Genomic DNA, 18,851 nt, shown 5'->3' with positions numbered 1-18,851 from the left:
CACAACGAGCTCTGCTGTACCATCCACAACGCAATCAACATCATCGTCAACAACAGCTGTCACTCCCACCAGCACTGCGAGCAGTAAGCAGTAACCACTTACTTGATTTATTCCTGATCCACATTACAAGCAGTTTCTCTTCAACACATAGTTTACAAATACGATGGAAATCACTCAATTAATACTCAATTTATCATTGTTTTAAGCAAAAGTAAACATTAATTGGAAGCTCAAGTCATCTATTATATCAAAGTGGAATATCTCTGAAATCTTGTACCTCTGTTAATCCAAGTCAGTAATAGATTACTGCTTTTCACAATGATACAATTCTCTGTTATGCACCATTAGGTACATCAGTCGCTGCATCAACAACCACAACAACAACAGTACCATCTACGTCTGTTCAACCAGTGACCACGTCTACAGCTGGTTCAACAAGTACAACAACACCTACAACTACAGTGAGCTCTGCTGTACCATCCACAGCCCAATCAACAGTATCTTCAACAGGAGTGGTCACTTCCACAAGTACCACGAGCAGTAAGGACCACTTATTTGAATTATTCTTGATCCCCATTATCCACAATAGCTCTAAACATGAGAGTTTTTCGACACAATGGAAATAACTCAAGCAATATTTAATTTGATTATCATTTGTCTTCAGCCAAAGTCCAACTTTTAATGGAAAGCTGAAACAGTCTATTATGTGAACATATTATGTCTCTGAAATCCTTTACCTGTTACCCCAAATTAACAATAGGTCGGTCATCAATTTCACATTGACACAACTTTCTCTTTTGCTGAAATAGGTACAACAACAACAACAGCAGCAGCTTCTACATCTGTTCAACCATCAACTGAACAAGCAGTGGCCACGTCTACCGCTGGTTCAACAACTACAACAGCATCCATAACCACAATGAGCTCTGCTGTACCATCCACAACGCAATCAACATCATCGTCAACAACAGCTGTCACTCCCACCAGCACTGCGAGCAGTAAGCAGTAACCACTTACTTGATTTATTCCTGATCCACATTACAAGCAGTTTCTCTTCAACACATAGTTTACAAATACGATGGAAATCACTCAATTAATACTCAATTTATCATTTGTTTTAAGCAAAAGTAAACATTAATTGGAAAGCTCAAGTCATTATATCAAAGTGGAATATCTCTGAAATCTTGTACCTCTGTTAATCCAAGTCAGTAATAGATTTGACCCACGATCCACTGCTTTTCACAATGATACAATTCTCTGTTATGCACCATTAGGTACATCAGTCGCTGCATCAACAACCACAACAACAACAGTACCATCTACGTCTGTTCAACCAGTGACCACGTCTACAGCTGGTTCAACAAGTACAACAGGACGTGCAACTACAGTGAGCTCTGCTGTACCATCCACAGCCCAATCAACAGTATCTTCAACAGGAGTGGTCACTTCCACAAGTACCACGAGCAGTAAGGACCACTTATTTGAATTATTCTTGATCCCCATTATCCACAATAGCTCTAAACATGAGAGTTTCTCGACACAATGGAAATAACTCAAGCAATATTTAATTTGATTATCATTTGTCTTCAGCCAAAGTCCAACTTTTAATGGAAAGCTGAAACAGTCTATTATGTCAACATATTATGTCTCTGAAATTCTTTACCTGTTACCCCAAATGAGCAATCGATCTGTGATCCATTTCGCATTGACACAACTCTCTGTTTTGCCGAAATAGGTACGTCAACAACAACAGCAGCAGCTTCTACATCTGTAGAACCATCAACTGAACCAGCAGTGACCACCTCTACTGCTGGTACAACAACTACAACAGCATCCGTAACCACAACGAGCTCTGCTGTACCATCCACAGCGCAATCAGCATCAACGTCAGCAACAGCTGTCACTCCCACAAGCACAGCGAGCAGTAAGCAGTAACGAGTTACTTAATTTATTCCTGATCCCTATTTCAAGCAGTTTCTCTCAAACACATAGTTTTGCCAACATTATGGAAATAGCTAAAAGTAATATTGAATTTATAACTTGTTTTAAGCAAAAGTAAACATTAATTGGGAAGCTCGAGTCATCTGTTACGTCAAAATGGAATATCTCTGAAACCTTGTACCTCTGTTAACCCAAGTCAGTAATAACATTACTACTTTTGACAATGACACAATTCTCTGTTATGCACCATTAGGTACATCAGTCGCTGCATCAACAACCACAACAACAGTACCATCTACGTCTGTTCAACTAGTGACCACGTCTACAGCTGGTTCAACAAGTACAACAGGACCCACAACTACAGTGAACTCTGCTGTACCATCCACAGCCCAATCAACAGTATCTTCAACAGGAGTGGTCACTTCCACAAGTACCGCGAGCAGTAAGGACCATTTACTTGAATTATTCTTGATCCCCATTACCGACAGTAGCTCTGTATATTTGTTTCAGGAGCCATCACTTATCACATTGACCCAATTTTTGGTATTTTGGCAATAGGTACATTAGTCGCTGAGGTACCAACAGGAACAACTCCTACATCTGTACAACCATCAACTGAACAAGCAGTGACCACCTCTATCGCTGGTTCAACAACTACAACAGCATCCGTAACCACAACGAGCTCTACTGTACCATCCACAGCGCAATCAACATCAACGTCAGCCACAGCTGTCACTCCCACCGGCACTGCAAGCAGTAAGCAGTAACCATTTACTTGATTTATTCCTGATCCCCATTACAAGCAGTTTCTCTTAAAAATGATAATTTACCAACATGATGGAAACAACTCAAGCAATACTCAATTTATCATTTGTTTTAAGCAAAAGTAAACATTAATTGGAAAGTTCAAGTCATCTATTATATCAAAATGCATAATATCTGAAATCTTGTACCTCTGTTAACCCAAGTCAGTAATAGATTTGACCCATGATCCACTACTTTTCACAATGACACAATTCTCTGTTACGCACCATTAGGTACATCAGTCACTGCATCAACCACCCCAACAGCAGCACCATCTACGTCTGTTCAACCAGTGATCACGTCTACAGCTGGTTCAACAAATGCAACAGCACCCACAACTACAGTGAACTCTGCTGTACCATCCACAGCCCAATCAACAGCATCTTCAACAGGAGTGGTCACTTCCACAAGTACTGCAAGCAGTAAGGACCAGTTACTTGAATTATTCTTGATCTCCATTACCGACAGTAGCTCTGTATATTTGTTTCAGGAGCCATCACTTATCACATTGACCCAATTTTTGGTATTTTGGCAATAGGTTCATTAGTCGCTGAGGTACCAACAGGAACAACTCCTACATCTGTACAACCATCAACTGAACAAGCAGTGACCACCTCTATCGCTGGTTCAACAACTACAACAGCATCCGTAACCACAACGAGCTCTACTGTACCATCCACAGCGCAATCAACATCAACGTCAGCAACAGCTGTCACTCCCACCGGCACTGCAAGCAGTAAGCAGTAACCATTTACTTGATTTATTCCTGATCCCCATTACAAGCAGTTTCTCTTAAAAATGATAATTTACCAACATGATGGAAATAACTCAAGCAATACTCAATTTATCATTTGTTTTAAGCAAAAGTAAACATTAATTGGAAAGTTCAAGTCATCTATTATATCAAAATGCATAATATCTGAAATCTTGTACCTCTGTTAACCCAAGTCAGTAATAGATTTGACCCATGATCCACTACTTTTGACAATGACACAATTCTCTGTTACGCACCATTAGGTACATCAGTCACTGCATCAACCACCCCAACAGCAGCACCATCTACATCTGTTCAACCAGTGATCATGTCTACAGCTGGTTCAACAAATGCAACAGCACCCACAACTACAGTGAACTCTACTGTACCATCCACAGCCCAATCAACAGTATCTTCAACAGGAGTGGTCACTTCCACAAGTACCGCGAGCAGTAAGGACCAGTTACTTGAAATATTCTTGATCCCCATTACCGACAGTAGCTCTGTATATTTGTTTCAGGAGCCATCACTTTTCACATTGACCCAATTTTTGGTATTTTGGCAATAGGTTCATTAGTCGCTGAGGTACCAACAGGAACAACTCCTACATCTGTACAACCAGCGAACACATTTACAGCTGCCTCAACAAACACAACAGCCCCGAAAACAACAGTGATCTCTGCTGTACCATCCACAGCACAATCAATCACATCTTCATCGACAGTCGTCACTTCCAAAAGCCCGGCGAGCAGTAAGAACCAGTTAATTCTAATGTTATTTACAAATACTTTAGGCAGCTTCATTCAGGATGTTATTTTTTTCCAGGCAACATTTAATATATTGTACGTAATCAATGTCTGAACAAAAAAAAGGAAAGGTTCTTCGAAAACTGAAATCGGCTGATGTCAAAACAACAACAACAACAACAACAACAAGATTCCATTTATAGAGCGCCTTTCACGTCAGGAGGACGTCCCAAGGCGCTGCACAGTTGGGTCATGACCCGAGCAGGGGGGAAATGGTCAGGGTGAGGGGAGGGAAGGGAGGGAGAGAGGAGGGGGGAAATGGTCAGGGTGAGGGGAGGGAAGGGAGGGAGCGAGGAGGAGGAAGAGAGTCGAGAGGGGAGCTGAAGGCACGGTCAAAGAGAAAGGTTTTGAGACCGGCCTTGAAGGAGGAAAGGGAGGAAGCAAGGCGAAGGCACTGGGGGATGGAGTTCCAGAGCCTGGGGGCTGAGAGGCTGAAGGAAAAAAAGGTTTTGAACTCTGAAGTCCTGTATCTCTGTTAACCAAATGAACCTATAGTTTTGGTCTGTGATCCACCACTTTTAATGATAGACTCAATGTTCTTTTTTGAGGAAATAGCTACTTCGGTTGCTGCAGCATCACTAGCAACTATACCTTTACAGTCATCGACTGTGCAAATTCCCATTTCTGTACAATCATCTACTATCCTCTCAGCAAGTGTAACAACAAAGTCAACTGCAGTGAGCTCTGCTGTAACACCCACAACACAGTCAACACCATCAACGTCATTAAGCTTGAAAAGATTCGAAAAGAGAAAGAAGTCTCTCAAGGTGTCCTATGCGGAGTATGATACCAGACAGACTGGATGGGCTGAATGGCCTGTTTCTGAGCTGTACCATCAATCATTCTCTGAATCTTAGCAACAAATCTTTAACAAAACACAGTGATGAGGCCACAAAATATCTCGAGTCTGAATCAATTGTTTTTTTACCAAAATGTAGGTACTGAAGCGCCTTCGACACCAACGGATTCCACGCCAACAGCCCAAACAAGCAGAGTCACCAGCACTGTCCAGGGAACAAATACGTCTACAAGTGTCACAACTGTGGCAGGGTCACCGACCACGGAAACATCAATACCCACGTCCACAAATCAGACAGTAACAAGTGCAACAGCAGGCATAGGTAAATGGCAAAAGACGCTGACTCAATGCTTTTACTTCTAGTTATCCACACTACATTGATGTAGAATTTCCCGACTCTTTGTTTGCATTCTCTACAGAGGAACCTCCCATTGGGGTAGTAACACAACCTACCAACCAAGGATCTGCACCCCGTAACTTTAACGTGACCTTCAGTGTACTGAACCGCCCATTCACAACAGATCTACAAAATCTGAGTTCCCAACTGTACATCTCAGAATCACGCAGCGTTGTCGATCAGGTCAGGATGCCAGCTGTTTATATGTATATGTATATATGTTTAATTTAAAACTATATTCGACCCAATTGCATTTCTCCCACTAAAATTAATATTTGCTGTTTCATTTCTTGCAGCTCAACAATCTGTACAACAAGAGCAGCGTCAATACAACATTTCAAAGTTGTCAGATTCTAGTTTTCAGGTAAGACGTGTTCACAGCAAACGTTACCCTGAGAGAACTCGGATAATAGGTTTTTAATATTCAGTCACATTAGGCATTGTTGCATCAAAGCCACATTAAGATGAATCCCCTGAAATGTGTGTTTGCAGGCGTGCGGATGATAGCAACACGACAGTAGAGGCAAGTTGTACTTTCAAAGCGACTGGCGCCACTCAGGATGTGAACAGAGTTCTTCTGTACAATGTATTCCGAAACAACACTGAAAACATCTCGACCTTGGGAACATATACACTGGACAGCAACAGCCTCTACGTCAATGGTACTTAGTGGGACTCCCACATAAACATTTGTAATGCTTCGTTTCTTTCCTGAAACTCATTTAAATGTCTTTTGCCAAATGTCACATTGTCTGATGCATGAATCAAACTCACGCTGTTAATCTGTTCAACCCAAATTTAGCAGCCCAATTTTAATCAAAATTCTCTCTCTTTTGCCAGGTTACCATGAAGGAATTGCATCAACCAGTAAGTAGCAGCAGTTACCTATCTTTCTCTCTCTCTCTCTCTTTGCGTAATGTTTTTGGTTAACGCAGAGAAAAACATTCACACACAAGTATTGATCGCCTATATATCCCCCACGCCCCTCTTTAGCATCAGCTGTGATAACACAGGCCCCAAACCCGCAACCTAATCATGTTGATTTCAATGTCACATTCATAATCACAAATGTGTCTGACACAGACTATTGGATACAAGGTTAAAAGAGATTAAAAAGACGGTATATGGAACTAGGATTAGGTCTAGGTGTTGGTTCTAGGATAGGCACTCATGGGGAGTATAATCCCAGACAGACTGGATGGGCTGAATGGCCTGTTTCTGAGCTGTACCATCTATGATTCTCTGAATCTTAGTAACAAATCTTTAACAAAACACAGCGATGAGGACACAAAATATCTCGAGTCTGAATCAATTGTTTTTTTTACCAAAATCTAGGTACTGAAGCGCCTTCTACACCAACGGCTTCTACGCCAACAGCCCAAACAAGCAGAGTCACCAGCACTGTCCAGGGAACAAATACGTCTACAAGTGTCACAACTGTGGCAGGGTCACCGACCACGGAAACATCAATACCCACGTCCACAAATCAGACAGTAACAAGTGCTACAGCAGGCATAGGTAAATGGCAAAAGACGCTGACTCAATGCTTTTACTTCTAGTTATCCACACTACATTGATGTAGAATTTCCCGACTCTTTGTTTGCATTCTCTACAGAGGAACCTCCCATTGGGGTAGTAACACAACCTACCAACCAAGGATCTGCACCCCGTAACTTTAACGTGACCTTTAGTGTACTGAACCGCCCATTCACAACAGATCTACAAAATCAGAGTTCCCAACTGTACATCTCAGAATCACGCAGCGTTGTCGATCAGGTCAGGATGCCAGCTGTTTATGTGTGTATGTATATATGTTTAATTTAAAACTATATTCGACCCAATTGCATTTCTCCCACTAAAATTAATATTTGCTGTTTCATTTCTTGCAGCTCAACAATCTGTACAACAAGAGCAGCGTCAATACAACATTTCAAAGTTGTCAGATTCTAGCTTTCAGGTAAGACGTGTTCACAGCAAACGTTACCTTGAGAGAACTCGGATAATAGGTTTTTAATATTCAGTCACATTATGCATTGTTGCATCAAAGCCACATTAAGATGAATCACCTGAAATGTGTGTTTGCAGGCGTGCGGATGATAGCAACACGACAGTAGAGGCAAGTTGTACTTTCAAAGCGACTGGCGCCACTCAGGATGTGAACAGAGTTCTTCTGTACAATGTATTCCGAAACAACACTGAAAACATCTCGACCTTGGGAACGTATACACTGGACAGCAACAGCCTCTACGTCAATGGTACTTAGTGGGACTCCCACATAAACATTTGTAATGCTTCGTTTCTTTCCTGAAACCCATTTAAATGTCTTTTGCCAAATGTCACATTGTCTGACGCATGAATCAAACTCACGCTGTTAATCTGTTCAACCCAAATTTGACAGCCCAATTTTAATCAAAATTCTCTCTTTTGCCAGGTTACCATGAAGGAATTGCATCAACCAGTAAGTACCAGTAGTTTCTCTCTTTCGGTAATGTTTCTGTTTAACATCTAGAAAATTATTCTGCTGTATCCCCCACACTAAAATGAATGAGCAACAAAAAAGGATGAGACTTTGTCCTTATTTCGAGCAAGAGGGATACATTTTGCATTGAAGAAAATTGTGAATGTTCCTCATTAAAGGTGATTGCTTTTATTATATTCACAACTTATTTCTTTACTCGTTTGTTCACAACTGCTTTAGCACCAGCTGTCGTCACACAAGCTCCAAACCTGAAACCGAATCCCCTCGATTTCAATGTGACCTTCATTATCACAAACTTGTCTTATACAAACGAACTACAAGATCCCATCTCTGCGCCATTCATTTCTACATCCAGCAAAATTGTACTGGCGGTAAGCTGTCAAAACAATAATGATAATGAATTTACTCATATGTTTCCTGCGTATGTTTTATTTTATTCCTTCTCAATCAATGTCTATTTAATTTCTGCAGCTCAACAGTGCATTTAATCACAGCAAAGCCAATGCCACATTCAGCAGTTGTAGAATTGGTTCTTTAAGGTAAGATGTTTTGCTTTAAGCATCGTTCAATGACTGTTTTAAAAATACGAATCGAATGGATTGAACCAATTTTGATATGAAAATTCACAAGTTATAAGTTGTAGCTTATCTTTGTGATTTGCAGTCTGGCAAATGGAGGGAAAACCGAAGTGTACGCACTGTGTTCTTTCAAGAATGAATCCACCGCTCAGAACGTTGATAGAGTCACTTTGTACCAGGAGTTCAGAGACAACACCAACAGCATCTCCAGTTTAGGAGAATTTTCACTGGGCAGCAACAGCCTCTACATCAATGGTATTCACTCTTTCAATCAATTGCTCTGTTGTATCACATTGATCACTCTCTGATTTCGAGCCTTTTAAGTTCAGCTAAACTCATAAATACTTTCACTGTTTCAAAGTTGCCTTTTTAAACCAATCGTTTCATTTCAACCACATCTACTTTTTTGTTACAGATTATCATGAGCCCACACCTTTGACCAGTGAGTATGATATATGTTTCTCAGAACAAACAGTATATCATATATAGTTATGCAATCAATTAAGCCCACATTGTTATGTTGGGAGCTGATGGATTGTTGATGGCGTATCCTTCTGTATTGTCAGGAACATATAAAACTCTGGAATTGAAGTCAAATCCATTCTACTTATGATTGTAACAGGGACAGTACTTTTCTGTCTGGTCAAATTCTATGTCTGAGATGTGGTTTCTATGCAGTGAACAGACTAATTTGGGGGAATATATTGTCAGAAGGTTCGGTGAGGCAGCATTATAAAAAATATGAATAATTTGGTCACTCAATCCATGACTGTTTGTAATTCACTGCTATGCCCAGTTGGCTGTCGGGACTTTCACCCTCGTTATTATTATTCAATATTGTTTAGTACTGTTAGGTACAAAGGAAGCAATCTTTATGTGGTAGTCAATTAAGACGCCTTAGTCACCCCACCCAAAATTAAGAACATGAAAGGGATAGGACCATTGCCTCCTCCTGAGGAAGGAAAGTGGTACATTTTACATGGAGAGAGTTTGCGATTGGTGGCTTGCAAGTAAAGAAAGGGATTTTCTCCTTGTAAAATAAATGATGCAGTGTTACTTTGCAATTGTTACAGAGATCACCCATTTTGTGTACATGCTCATCTTTTGCTTCACTTCTTTTTGACAGCGATTGCCCCAGTTGTAGTTACACAGGCTCCAGTTGGGGGATTGAATCTTATCGACTTCAATGTTACCTTCATTGTAACTAACTTGGCGCACGTAAATGAACTGCAGAATACCAATTCTTCACTGTACATCTCTGCATCCCAGATAATCGTTTACCAGGTAAGTTGATGAAACAATAATTGCTGCCCACATATTTACGATCATATTAATTCATTGCTCCCTAACATTGAACTGTTTCCTTCTTTCAGCTTAACCAGGTGTTTGAAGGCAGCAGTATCAATGCAACGTTCACAAGTTGCAGAATTGGCTCTCTAAGGTAAGACATTTTACTGTTGAGAAATCTGTCACGAGTACACTTTTAAATATGCCCTTTTTTTTAAATATGTCTTCAAGACATAACTCTTAAGACACATGCTTTCAGTCATTTTTCACCACCGCACCCCCTTCGGCAAACACTTTAAGACATGCTCCTCACATTGAAGGTGCTATACTATATACATGTGAATTGCATTGTGATTCCTCCGCAGAAGACTACATTTAAAAGATGTTTCTGGGGAATTAATTATCATTGCTTTAACTGAGATGTCATTCATTTCTCTGTCATTCTTCCATCAAACCTTACTTATGTTATAGGAATTGATTTGAAGTAGATTAATATTAAGTAAAAATAATATTACTTGCATTTGAGATAGCGCCTATAATGTCAAACACCTCATAGGGTTTTGCAAAGATTTTTGGAGGATTGTTAACCATGGCACTGGGAGAAATTCCCTTCTCTTTTTGTAAAGTGCTGTGGGATCTTTAATGTCCATCAGAATAGATAGATTCAACATGATTCAACTCCTCATGCAAGGATGGCACCTCTGACAATTCAGTGTTCCCTCAATACTGCATTGGCAATGTAAGCCTACAACAACAACAACTGACATTTCTATAGTACCCTTCATGCACGGTAGAGTCCCAGAGCAATTTAAGCCTAATCTGGGACTTAAACCCACAACTTCCTGATCCAAAGTGTTCTGAATTTTGTGCTAAACTGGTCCAACTGATCCTTCCTGCATATTGAAAGATTTTATTACTTTTGGCGCATTTCGCAAGAAAGTAAGATTTTGTTTGATATAAATCGACTTTTTACAGAAAACCTGATTTTTTTAAAAAAAAAACAACATGATGGAGGAATGTTACGTGTGTTTGAGAATGCAAGGAAAGAGAATCTAAATTCTGGGCTGTATTTGTGTGTTTGGGTGAGGCAGAGTTGAAAGAATAGTAATTATTGTTATTGTTGAAAACATTGAGAAAGTCACTTTAACAGGCTTGGTGTACTGGCAGCACACTCTAAAATTAATGTACAGATGTTTAGGATTCCACTGCACCTCTTTCTCTTTCTCAGACACGCCTGGATAAGTCATAGGCTCCTCTTACACAACTCACAAAACCAGTCCAGTAAATTTGCCCATTGCATTATCCTTTTGAAAGAGACATTTGTGAATTTCACTTCATCTCTGATTTAATGTAAATAATAAATGTATTTAAATAGTAAATTAATAAATGTATTTTAATCAAACACATCAATCCACTTTACAGTGTATTTATTCTGTGAAGCGCTATGAGACGTCTCAATGACGTGATAAGGTGCTATATCAAGGATTATTATTATTGTCCATGAATTTCCTTCTTCCCGCTGAGGGGTTCAAGCCCCATGTCGGGACTTTGAACTCAGTTTAGGTTGACACTCGAGTGCAATGATAAGACAGTGCTACAGTGTCGGACGTGTTGACCTTTGGATGACTCACTAAACCAAGGCTATACAAATATAATTTGTTGTTGTTGTCCCATCCACCTTTCAATTTGATGTTAAAGAACCCATGAGACCATTTGACAAGAGAAGGGAGTTTCCTCAATCCTCTAGATAAATTGGTCATTCGCTTCCTTGGCTATTTACGGGCCATTGCTGTGGGCAAATTGGCCACTATGTTTGCCGTCAAATACACAGTTGCTATGCTCTTAACAGTAATTAAAGTGATTTGTGATGTTTAATCGTCATAGGCACCATGTCATATGCAAAGATTATTATTTACCAACAAGCAGAGAATGTCATCCGTTGGGTTGAATCAATGGCCACAGGAACGCCAAAGTTAATGGTTACACATTACGCTCTTTCACTAAAATAATATCTTTATTTTGCAGCCCAAACAAAGGCAACATGAAATTGTACGCAATCTGTTCCTTCAAAAACATCTCTTCTGATCAGAACATTGCTCGCATCGTCTTGTATCAGAAGTTCAAAAACAGCACCAACAACTTATCCACCTTTGGAATATATTCAATGGACAACAACAGCCTCTACGTCAATGGTATTCACTGTTTAAATGACAATTCTTCTCTTCAGTTAGATTGGACCGTTAGATTTACTTTGGATGCTCTAGCCTCAGATTTTACGAAAAATTCAGCTTAAACTCATCACATATATTCATTGTTTAAACGTTGCCTCGGTCACCTTATTTGAAACGTATTGGTTTGTTTTCGCAGATTACCATGAAGCACCGCCTTATATCAGTGAGTATCACTCATGGTTCCTTGTGATGAATGTTCCCTTTAAATGGTGCAGTCAATAACAAATTACTCGTTAATTGTAAACGGCGTGGTCTTTCTCTGGTCCACCGTTCCTTCATTAGATGTTACAGGTCAAACTCTCTCTTCACCTCCTTATACCCCACCACAACAACAACTTGCATTTATATAGCGTCCTTCACGTAGGGTGACGTCTCGAAGCATTTCATACCAGGAAGGCAGAAAATGTTGAACACTCAATCGTTCAGTTTGGATGCTCTTAATCATCGGTGTATAAGACACCTGCTTGACTGCAGGAAAAGATTCCTCACGTGAAGCTTTCTATTCTCTTTATAATTATTTACTCTCGTTTCTTTACAGCTGAAGCTCCCATAGTAATCGTAACTCAAAATCCAAACCAGGCAACAAAGCCCATTAATTTCAATGTTACCTTCACCCTAACAAATCTGACATACAAAGCGGATTTGGAAAATGTCAGTTCCCCAGAGTATATCTCTGCATCAAGCAATGTTGTAAATTCGGTAAGTTTGTTTTTTACTTGCATTTTGCAATTTCAATTGACATCAATCCTGTTCAGCTGCTTCTCTTTCGGAAACATCGCCTGTCCGATTGTTTCTCCCCCAACCCCCTGCCTTAACCACCCCACCATCGGCAGGTGGACTTTCAGCCAATCTGCCCTTGCTCTTTGGACCTCCATCCTGGAGTCCCTCAGGCTTCCTTCCTCCCTCCTCTCGTTCATCTCTCAAAACGTACCTCTTTGATTTGACTGTGCTTTCAGTCATCTTTCTCCTACCCACACCCCACCCCTTCATCCCGCTCCATGGGTGCTGTGTAACACCACCAAAAATTTACATTTATATATCACCGTTCACACGAGATGGGGTCTCGTAGCACTTAATGTATGTTAACATATCATCAACATAATGTAAATGTTAATCTATCATTGACTTTTGATTTCTTACAGCTCAACAATCTATATGGCAAGGGCAAGCTGAAAAAAACATTCACCAAATGTAATCTGGTATCGTTCAGGTAAGATTCCTTGCTTTATATCTTGCGTGTCAAAAATATTCCACAGACATACACAAAATTGCACAACAGCGAATTGGATGAAGAAGGCCCTTTCAGCCCATTTGATCGCATCCTTCCGAAAGAGCCCAGGCTGCCTTGATGGCAGAAATATAACATTGCCAGGCACTACTGTCCTGTAAATCATCCAGATAAAACAGATCACTTACTTCATATCTCTTTGGGTTTTTTTCATATTGTTGTGTGCTCGTGCCTCATTCGCCTACAAATACACAGTCACTACACTTTGCAGTAAAAACTGTGAAGTGTGTTGAGTCTTTCCGACAATGTCATAACGGTTACGTCAAATTTAAGGATTATGTTGTGTGTCACCCGCTTCCATACACGCAGGCACAATGGGCCGAATGGCCTCCTTCTGCACTGTACATTTCTATGTGGTCTGATTCTGTGCTATAATGTCCCATGTATTTCAATGTGGAATTGGGCCATTTGCTATTACATTTTATGATTTTCATAAAATTCCCCTTTCTCTTTAATTTGACAGGTCTGCGGAGAACACCAATACGAAAGTTGAAGCAGTCTGTTCTTTCAAAGATAAGCCAACAGTCCCGGATGTCAATAAAGTTGCTCTATACAATGAGTACAGAGACAACACCAACCAAATCACTGCATTAGGCTCATATTCACTGAACAGCAACAGCCTCTACGTGAATGGTATGTATCCAAACAATTTCATGTTTAATAAATACAATACAATACAAAATTACACTTGTACAGCTTCGTTCATATCGGGAGGACGTGAAATAATAATAATAATAATACTGGTAATACTGCAACTCATTTACCTCATACCTGGTTTTACACACCCACATTCATGTTGCCTACAAAATACAGTCATTACACTTTACAGTCATTTTCCGAGATTCTGTGCGATCTTAAATTTTAAAACGAAGCTTCCTTAATAGGATACGACCGAGATGGGATTTTAGGCAAATAGTAAAAAAAAAATTCCACTCAGAGAATTGTTGGATATGAGCTGCCCTGCCAAGTAAGGTGGTAGAGGCAGAGATTATTGTGAGTTTCAAGAGAGATGTAGGCAATCATATGAAAATTAAAAGCTTGAAAGGTAAAGGTATAAGAATAATACAAAGCAGTGGGAATGAAAATACTTGATGGGCTGAATGCCCTCCTTCTGCGCTGTAATTTCTATGATTCTATTTCATATGAAAATGCAAGTGAAAGATTTGGAGAATATTTACTTTGTTTTTGGTCTCATTTCAGGTTACCACCCACTGCAAACAACGCGAGCTCCAACTACCACCACCGTACCTCCAGTCATACCAGGAATCCAAGATGGGGACCTGACATTTGAAGTGCTCTTTACTGTAATAAACAGAAATTACACTGAAGCCCTCAACAATCCGGACTCCCCAGAATATCAGGCTTTATCGAACAATGTTACCAGAATGGTGAGAACTATCCCCATTGAAACTGCCTTAAGTATTAACGTCCCAGCGTTAATTATTCTCCTTAAGTATTTGTAAGAAAAATGGTCTAAATGGAAATTGTCAGCCTGGTTAGGTTGATGGCACTATCTCTACTGAGTCTGGAGGTTGAGGGTTCAAGCTCCACATTGGGACTTTGAGCTCTTGATCCAGGTTGACACTCTAGTCTGGTTCTGCGAGAGTGCTGCATTGTCAGAGGTGTCAACCTTCAGATGAGATGTTAAACTGAGGTTCTGCCTGCCTGTCCAGATGGACATTAAAGATCACATGGCACTATTCAAAAAAGGAGAAAGCAACTTCTCGTTTTGTTCTGGCCAACAATCTTCTAGACAAAAAAAACTGATCATTTTCGTGTGCAAATTGACTGTTGCGTTCACCAACAAATGGACAGTCACTACACTTTACAGTAAAATACTGTGCTTATAAGATGGTATATCAAATGCAAGATTTGCTATTAAATTGTGACTAATGTTTGCAACTTCAGTAAAACAAAATCTGCTTTGTGAATCTTTGTTTCGACTTTGGTCTAGCAAGATTTATTTTAACTTGTGGAATCAGAAGGTTTTTATTTGTTTTTGCAGCTTTCGAGATTATATCAAAACAGCAGCTTAAAGGACAGCTACAGAATCTGCGAGGTCACAGGATTGAGGTATGAAATGGATAGTCGTATCAAAATCTTTGCCCATGTGTTTCAGAATTATCAGAAATCCAAAAAATAGGAACACATGAAAGGAACACAAAAAAAAGGTTGTCTCCAATCAATATTATTTTTTTCTAAAAAGTATATTCGGGGAAATTGAAGCTGAAACTGATTTAATAACAACAAGTTGCATTTATATAGCGCCCTTCACGCCGGATGGCATCTCGGAGGGCTTAAAATTTCCAGAGACCACGTGTAAACCTCCCTGTGGCATACATTGTGTGTGGGTGTTGAGCGTCAAACAGATTATGCTAAATTATACATTCCTGAGTCCAATTTATCAATCACAATATGGTACAAACTGTGACAGCAGTGCAGTCATTTATTGGTATGGGAAGAGAGCAGGTAAATTGAACGTAAAAGATTTCTCTGGAAAGAGCTGGCACAGACATGATGGGACGAATGGCCTCCTTCTATACTGTAAATTTCTACGCTTCTATTAAGAAAATCAAAAGGCATAGCGCTGCTTGATGAAAGCTATGAATGTCTTTCTGAAGAGAATTTTTCTTGATTATGGATTTTCCTCCCACAACAGATTGGGATCCATTGTAGTCAGCTGCAATTGCTACTTTAATCCCAAAGCTAATCTGGAGCCGGTGCTGTCAAAGGACGTCCAATCCATATTTGATGTTGGAACTAACGGCACAGAATTGCTTGAAGGGACCTATCAGCTCAGGCCAAACAGTTTGGTTGTGGGTAGGTATCAGCTTCAATTACATTTCTTTCCAAAGGGTTCTATAGACTTTGAACTCATATAGTGTGTGCCGACCCTCTACAAACACACACACACACATCCCTACACACACATGCACAAGTGCTGGATGTACACTGGATTGTCACAGTTGCCGTCCTACAAAATAATAATTTGTTCACTTGCTTCACGACGGTTTGTGGAGTACAAAGTATACAGTCAATTCACTTTACAGTATATTCTGTGAAGTGCTTTAAGACTTCTTGAAGACCTGATAAGGCGCTGTATCAAATGCAGGGATTATTATTATTATTATTACAGATGAGGCTTTAAACCAAGGCCTTGTCTGTACCTGTTCAGATGGACGTTAAAGATCCCGTGGGACTGTTCGAAAGGAGAAAGGAGTTTCTCCCGGGCTTCTTAGATAATAATTCCCCCACCCCAGAGAAAATTGGGTCATTCATTTTTTATTTGTTTCTGGGACATTATGGGCGCCAATTGGTGTCCACATTTGCTAACAAAAATATACAGTCACTACCCTTTACAGCTCAATCTGTCAAGTGCTTTTGAGATGTCCTCCCAATGTGAAAGGCATTCTGGAAATGTAAATTGCTGTGTTCTTTTTAATAAGTCACATTATTAATTATTTTCTGATTCTCTGCAGAGCCCAAACCACCAGTTTCCTCTGGTAAAACTGAAATACCATACTGGGCCATAATCCTCATCGTCCTGGCCATATTGATTGCTCTGTTTCTGCTTTTCTTGATAATCTTACTGGTAAGTGGATGATTCATCTTCCAGAAATCATGTTTGACCCCGTTAAAACACAGCGACAAAAGGGATAGGAAGGGACGTGTCAAACTCATCGTCTGAGTTATTTCGGAGATGTTTTAGCGCTCGAGCTAGGAACATTCTCAAGTGGGGACACAGCTGACTACACATTCAGAAATCTGGTCTGTTCCCACTAGAAGACAGAAATAACTTCAACAGTGACCCTGATAACCTGGAAACAGCACCGGGGATCATTTTGCCTGTGAACCCATTTATTTGTTTTAGTCCGAGACACTGCCTTATAACTGAGGTGGCCCTTTGTGGATGATGTGTCAAATGGAAGGATAATTGCTGGTGTGGACAAGTAGAGTGAAAGGAGAGATTAGGAGAAATGTTTTCACACAGAGAGTTGTTTGGCTGTGGATTAAGGTGTTAAGCGGCAGAGTGGATTGTGGGCTTCAAGAGGGAGCTAGACAGGTACTTGAAACGTAGGGTTTTAAGAGGTATGTGGATAGGGTAGGGCTGTGGGACTGTAAGTACATCTTGCTGTGGGAAATCAACGCAGGCTCAATGAGTCAAACGGACTCCTTACACTCCTATGATTCTATGAGTGCGGCTGTGATATTGTCAAGTCAAACTGCTGTTATCATCAAAGGGGTGCTGGAATCTAAAACAAACGCTCAGTTAAAACTTTCGGATTCATACAGCAGATTTATGTTTATTATTAATGTTATTTTTGCCCACAAAATATACAATCAATTCACTTTACAGTATATTTTGTGAAGCACTTTGAGACAGCTCGAAGACATGATAAAGCATTATATCAAATTGCAAGGATTATTGTGGCACCTTATCACATATTCTACTAAAATACAATCTAATTTAAGGGGCTTAATTTAGTTTATTCATTTGATGTAACAGAAGCTGTCGATAGCATACTACACAAGTCAAGTTCTGTGGTACAAATGTCCAACTTTTTTTTCTTTCAGCTTATTTTCTGTCTGAAGAAGAACAAATCTGGCTCCTACAACATAATGCAGGATCCTTTAGGAACCTACTTCGCCCATAAGAAATATTACTGAAAGCTCTGTGAACAAACATTATGCAAAAGGAAACCTAACCATGGAGACAAATGAAGAATACGATGCTTCAAATCAATGTTATATTTATATCTACAAACTTGAAAACTTAAGCTACCTTTAATTTCCTTGAAGCTACAGATTTTTTCATTTTTGCATGCACTGCTTTTTAACATCCATCAAAGATAATTTGAGGTGAAATTCCACCCGGGTATAGATTTCCTCTATTTAGGTTGCAGTTCAGAATTTAGCAAAATTACTAATTTCAGCCTTAACTTTGAAATTGGTTTTCTGAAGTTCTTAAAAGAACACAAACAAAACCTACTTGCTTAAACATTAAGGGCATTTCAATAGAGTGAAATAAATGCATGGATTATAATAATAATAATGATTATTATAATAAATTGAATGAGTCCAGACCCAGGTGAAATTTGTTCCTGAATATGGTTACAGAATCCTTCTCCTGTGTTTCAATGCATCTCTTGACAAGTCAGCACTTTGTTTTATAGGCTATCTCTTCCACGATAGTAAGTACCTTAGTTTTCATTTGCAACAATGAAAGTACATATGTTTTATCTTTTCAATGCATAATTTCCACGAAAATCAAACGTACGTGCGCGTGTGATTGAAATAGCAGGACACAACCTTAACAGAACAGATATTTAACTCCCCCCTTTCTGAACTTTGACACCATATGTCGGTGCATTAGTGATAGCTGTCCAGAAACCCCAGATGTTCAGTTCCTCGGGCTACAGAACTGGACAAAGTCCCGACTGCTTGTGAGTAACTTGGGGATCACAACTGCCAAACAGCTGCAGTCAC

The 18,851-nt window shown here is 39.8% G+C and overlaps 1 protein-coding gene across 1 annotated transcript; it reads left to right on the top strand.

Annotated features, from left to right (window-relative positions):
• Window positions 1-937: 937 nt before the first annotated feature.
• On the top strand, window positions 938-18,426 carry LOC121850535 (mucin-16-like). The gene is made up of 30 exons (XM_042342606.1): window positions 938-998; window positions 1,275-1,466; window positions 1,736-1,924; window positions 2,195-2,383; window positions 2,500-2,697; window positions 2,979-3,167; window positions 3,284-3,481; window positions 3,763-3,951; window positions 4,068-4,250; window positions 6,837-7,019; window positions 7,117-7,277; window positions 7,391-7,458; window positions 7,587-7,756; window positions 7,933-7,959; window positions 8,200-8,351; window positions 8,452-8,519; window positions 8,644-8,813; window positions 8,974-9,000; window positions 9,685-9,842; window positions 9,932-9,999; window positions 11,871-12,037; window positions 12,213-12,239; window positions 12,615-12,775; window positions 13,219-13,286; window positions 13,828-13,997; window positions 14,565-14,752; window positions 15,370-15,437; window positions 16,024-16,184; window positions 16,844-16,956; window positions 17,940-18,426. The coding sequence occupies exons 8-30, from the start codon at window positions 3,828-3,830 to the stop codon at window positions 18,030-18,032; spliced, it is 2,775 nt and encodes a 924-aa protein (XP_042198540.1). The 5' UTR covers window positions 938-998; window positions 1,275-1,466; window positions 1,736-1,924; window positions 2,195-2,383; window positions 2,500-2,697; window positions 2,979-3,167; window positions 3,284-3,481; window positions 3,763-3,827; the 3' UTR covers window positions 18,033-18,426.
• Window positions 18,427-18,851: the final 425 nt, after the last annotated feature.

The sequence above is a fragment of the Callorhinchus milii genome, unplaced genomic scaffold (assembly GCF_018977255.1).
Source record: "Callorhinchus milii isolate IMCB2004 unplaced genomic scaffold, IMCB_Cmil_1.0 Scaffold21, whole genome shotgun sequence".
Lineage (NCBI taxonomy): Eukaryota > Metazoa > Chordata > Chondrichthyes > Chimaeriformes > Callorhinchidae > Callorhinchus > Callorhinchus milii.
Note: the sequence above shows the minus strand (reverse complement) of the source record. Positions and strands in the feature narration are given on the sequence as shown.

Bases quoted from the DNA above. Each gene is read 5' to 3' on its own strand.
- LOC121850535 (XM_042342606.1), top strand. From the start codon at position 3,828: ATGTCTACAGCTGGTTCAACAAATGCAACAGCACCCACAACTACAGTG. The intron at 4,251-6,836 runs GTAAGAACCAGT...ACCAAAATCTAG, and splicing joins TTCCAAAAGCCCGGCGAGCA to GTACTGAAGCGCCTTCTACA. The intron at 9,001-9,684 runs GTGAGTATGATA...TCTTTTTGACAG, and splicing joins TGAGCCCACACCTTTGACCA to CGATTGCCCCAGTTGTAGTT.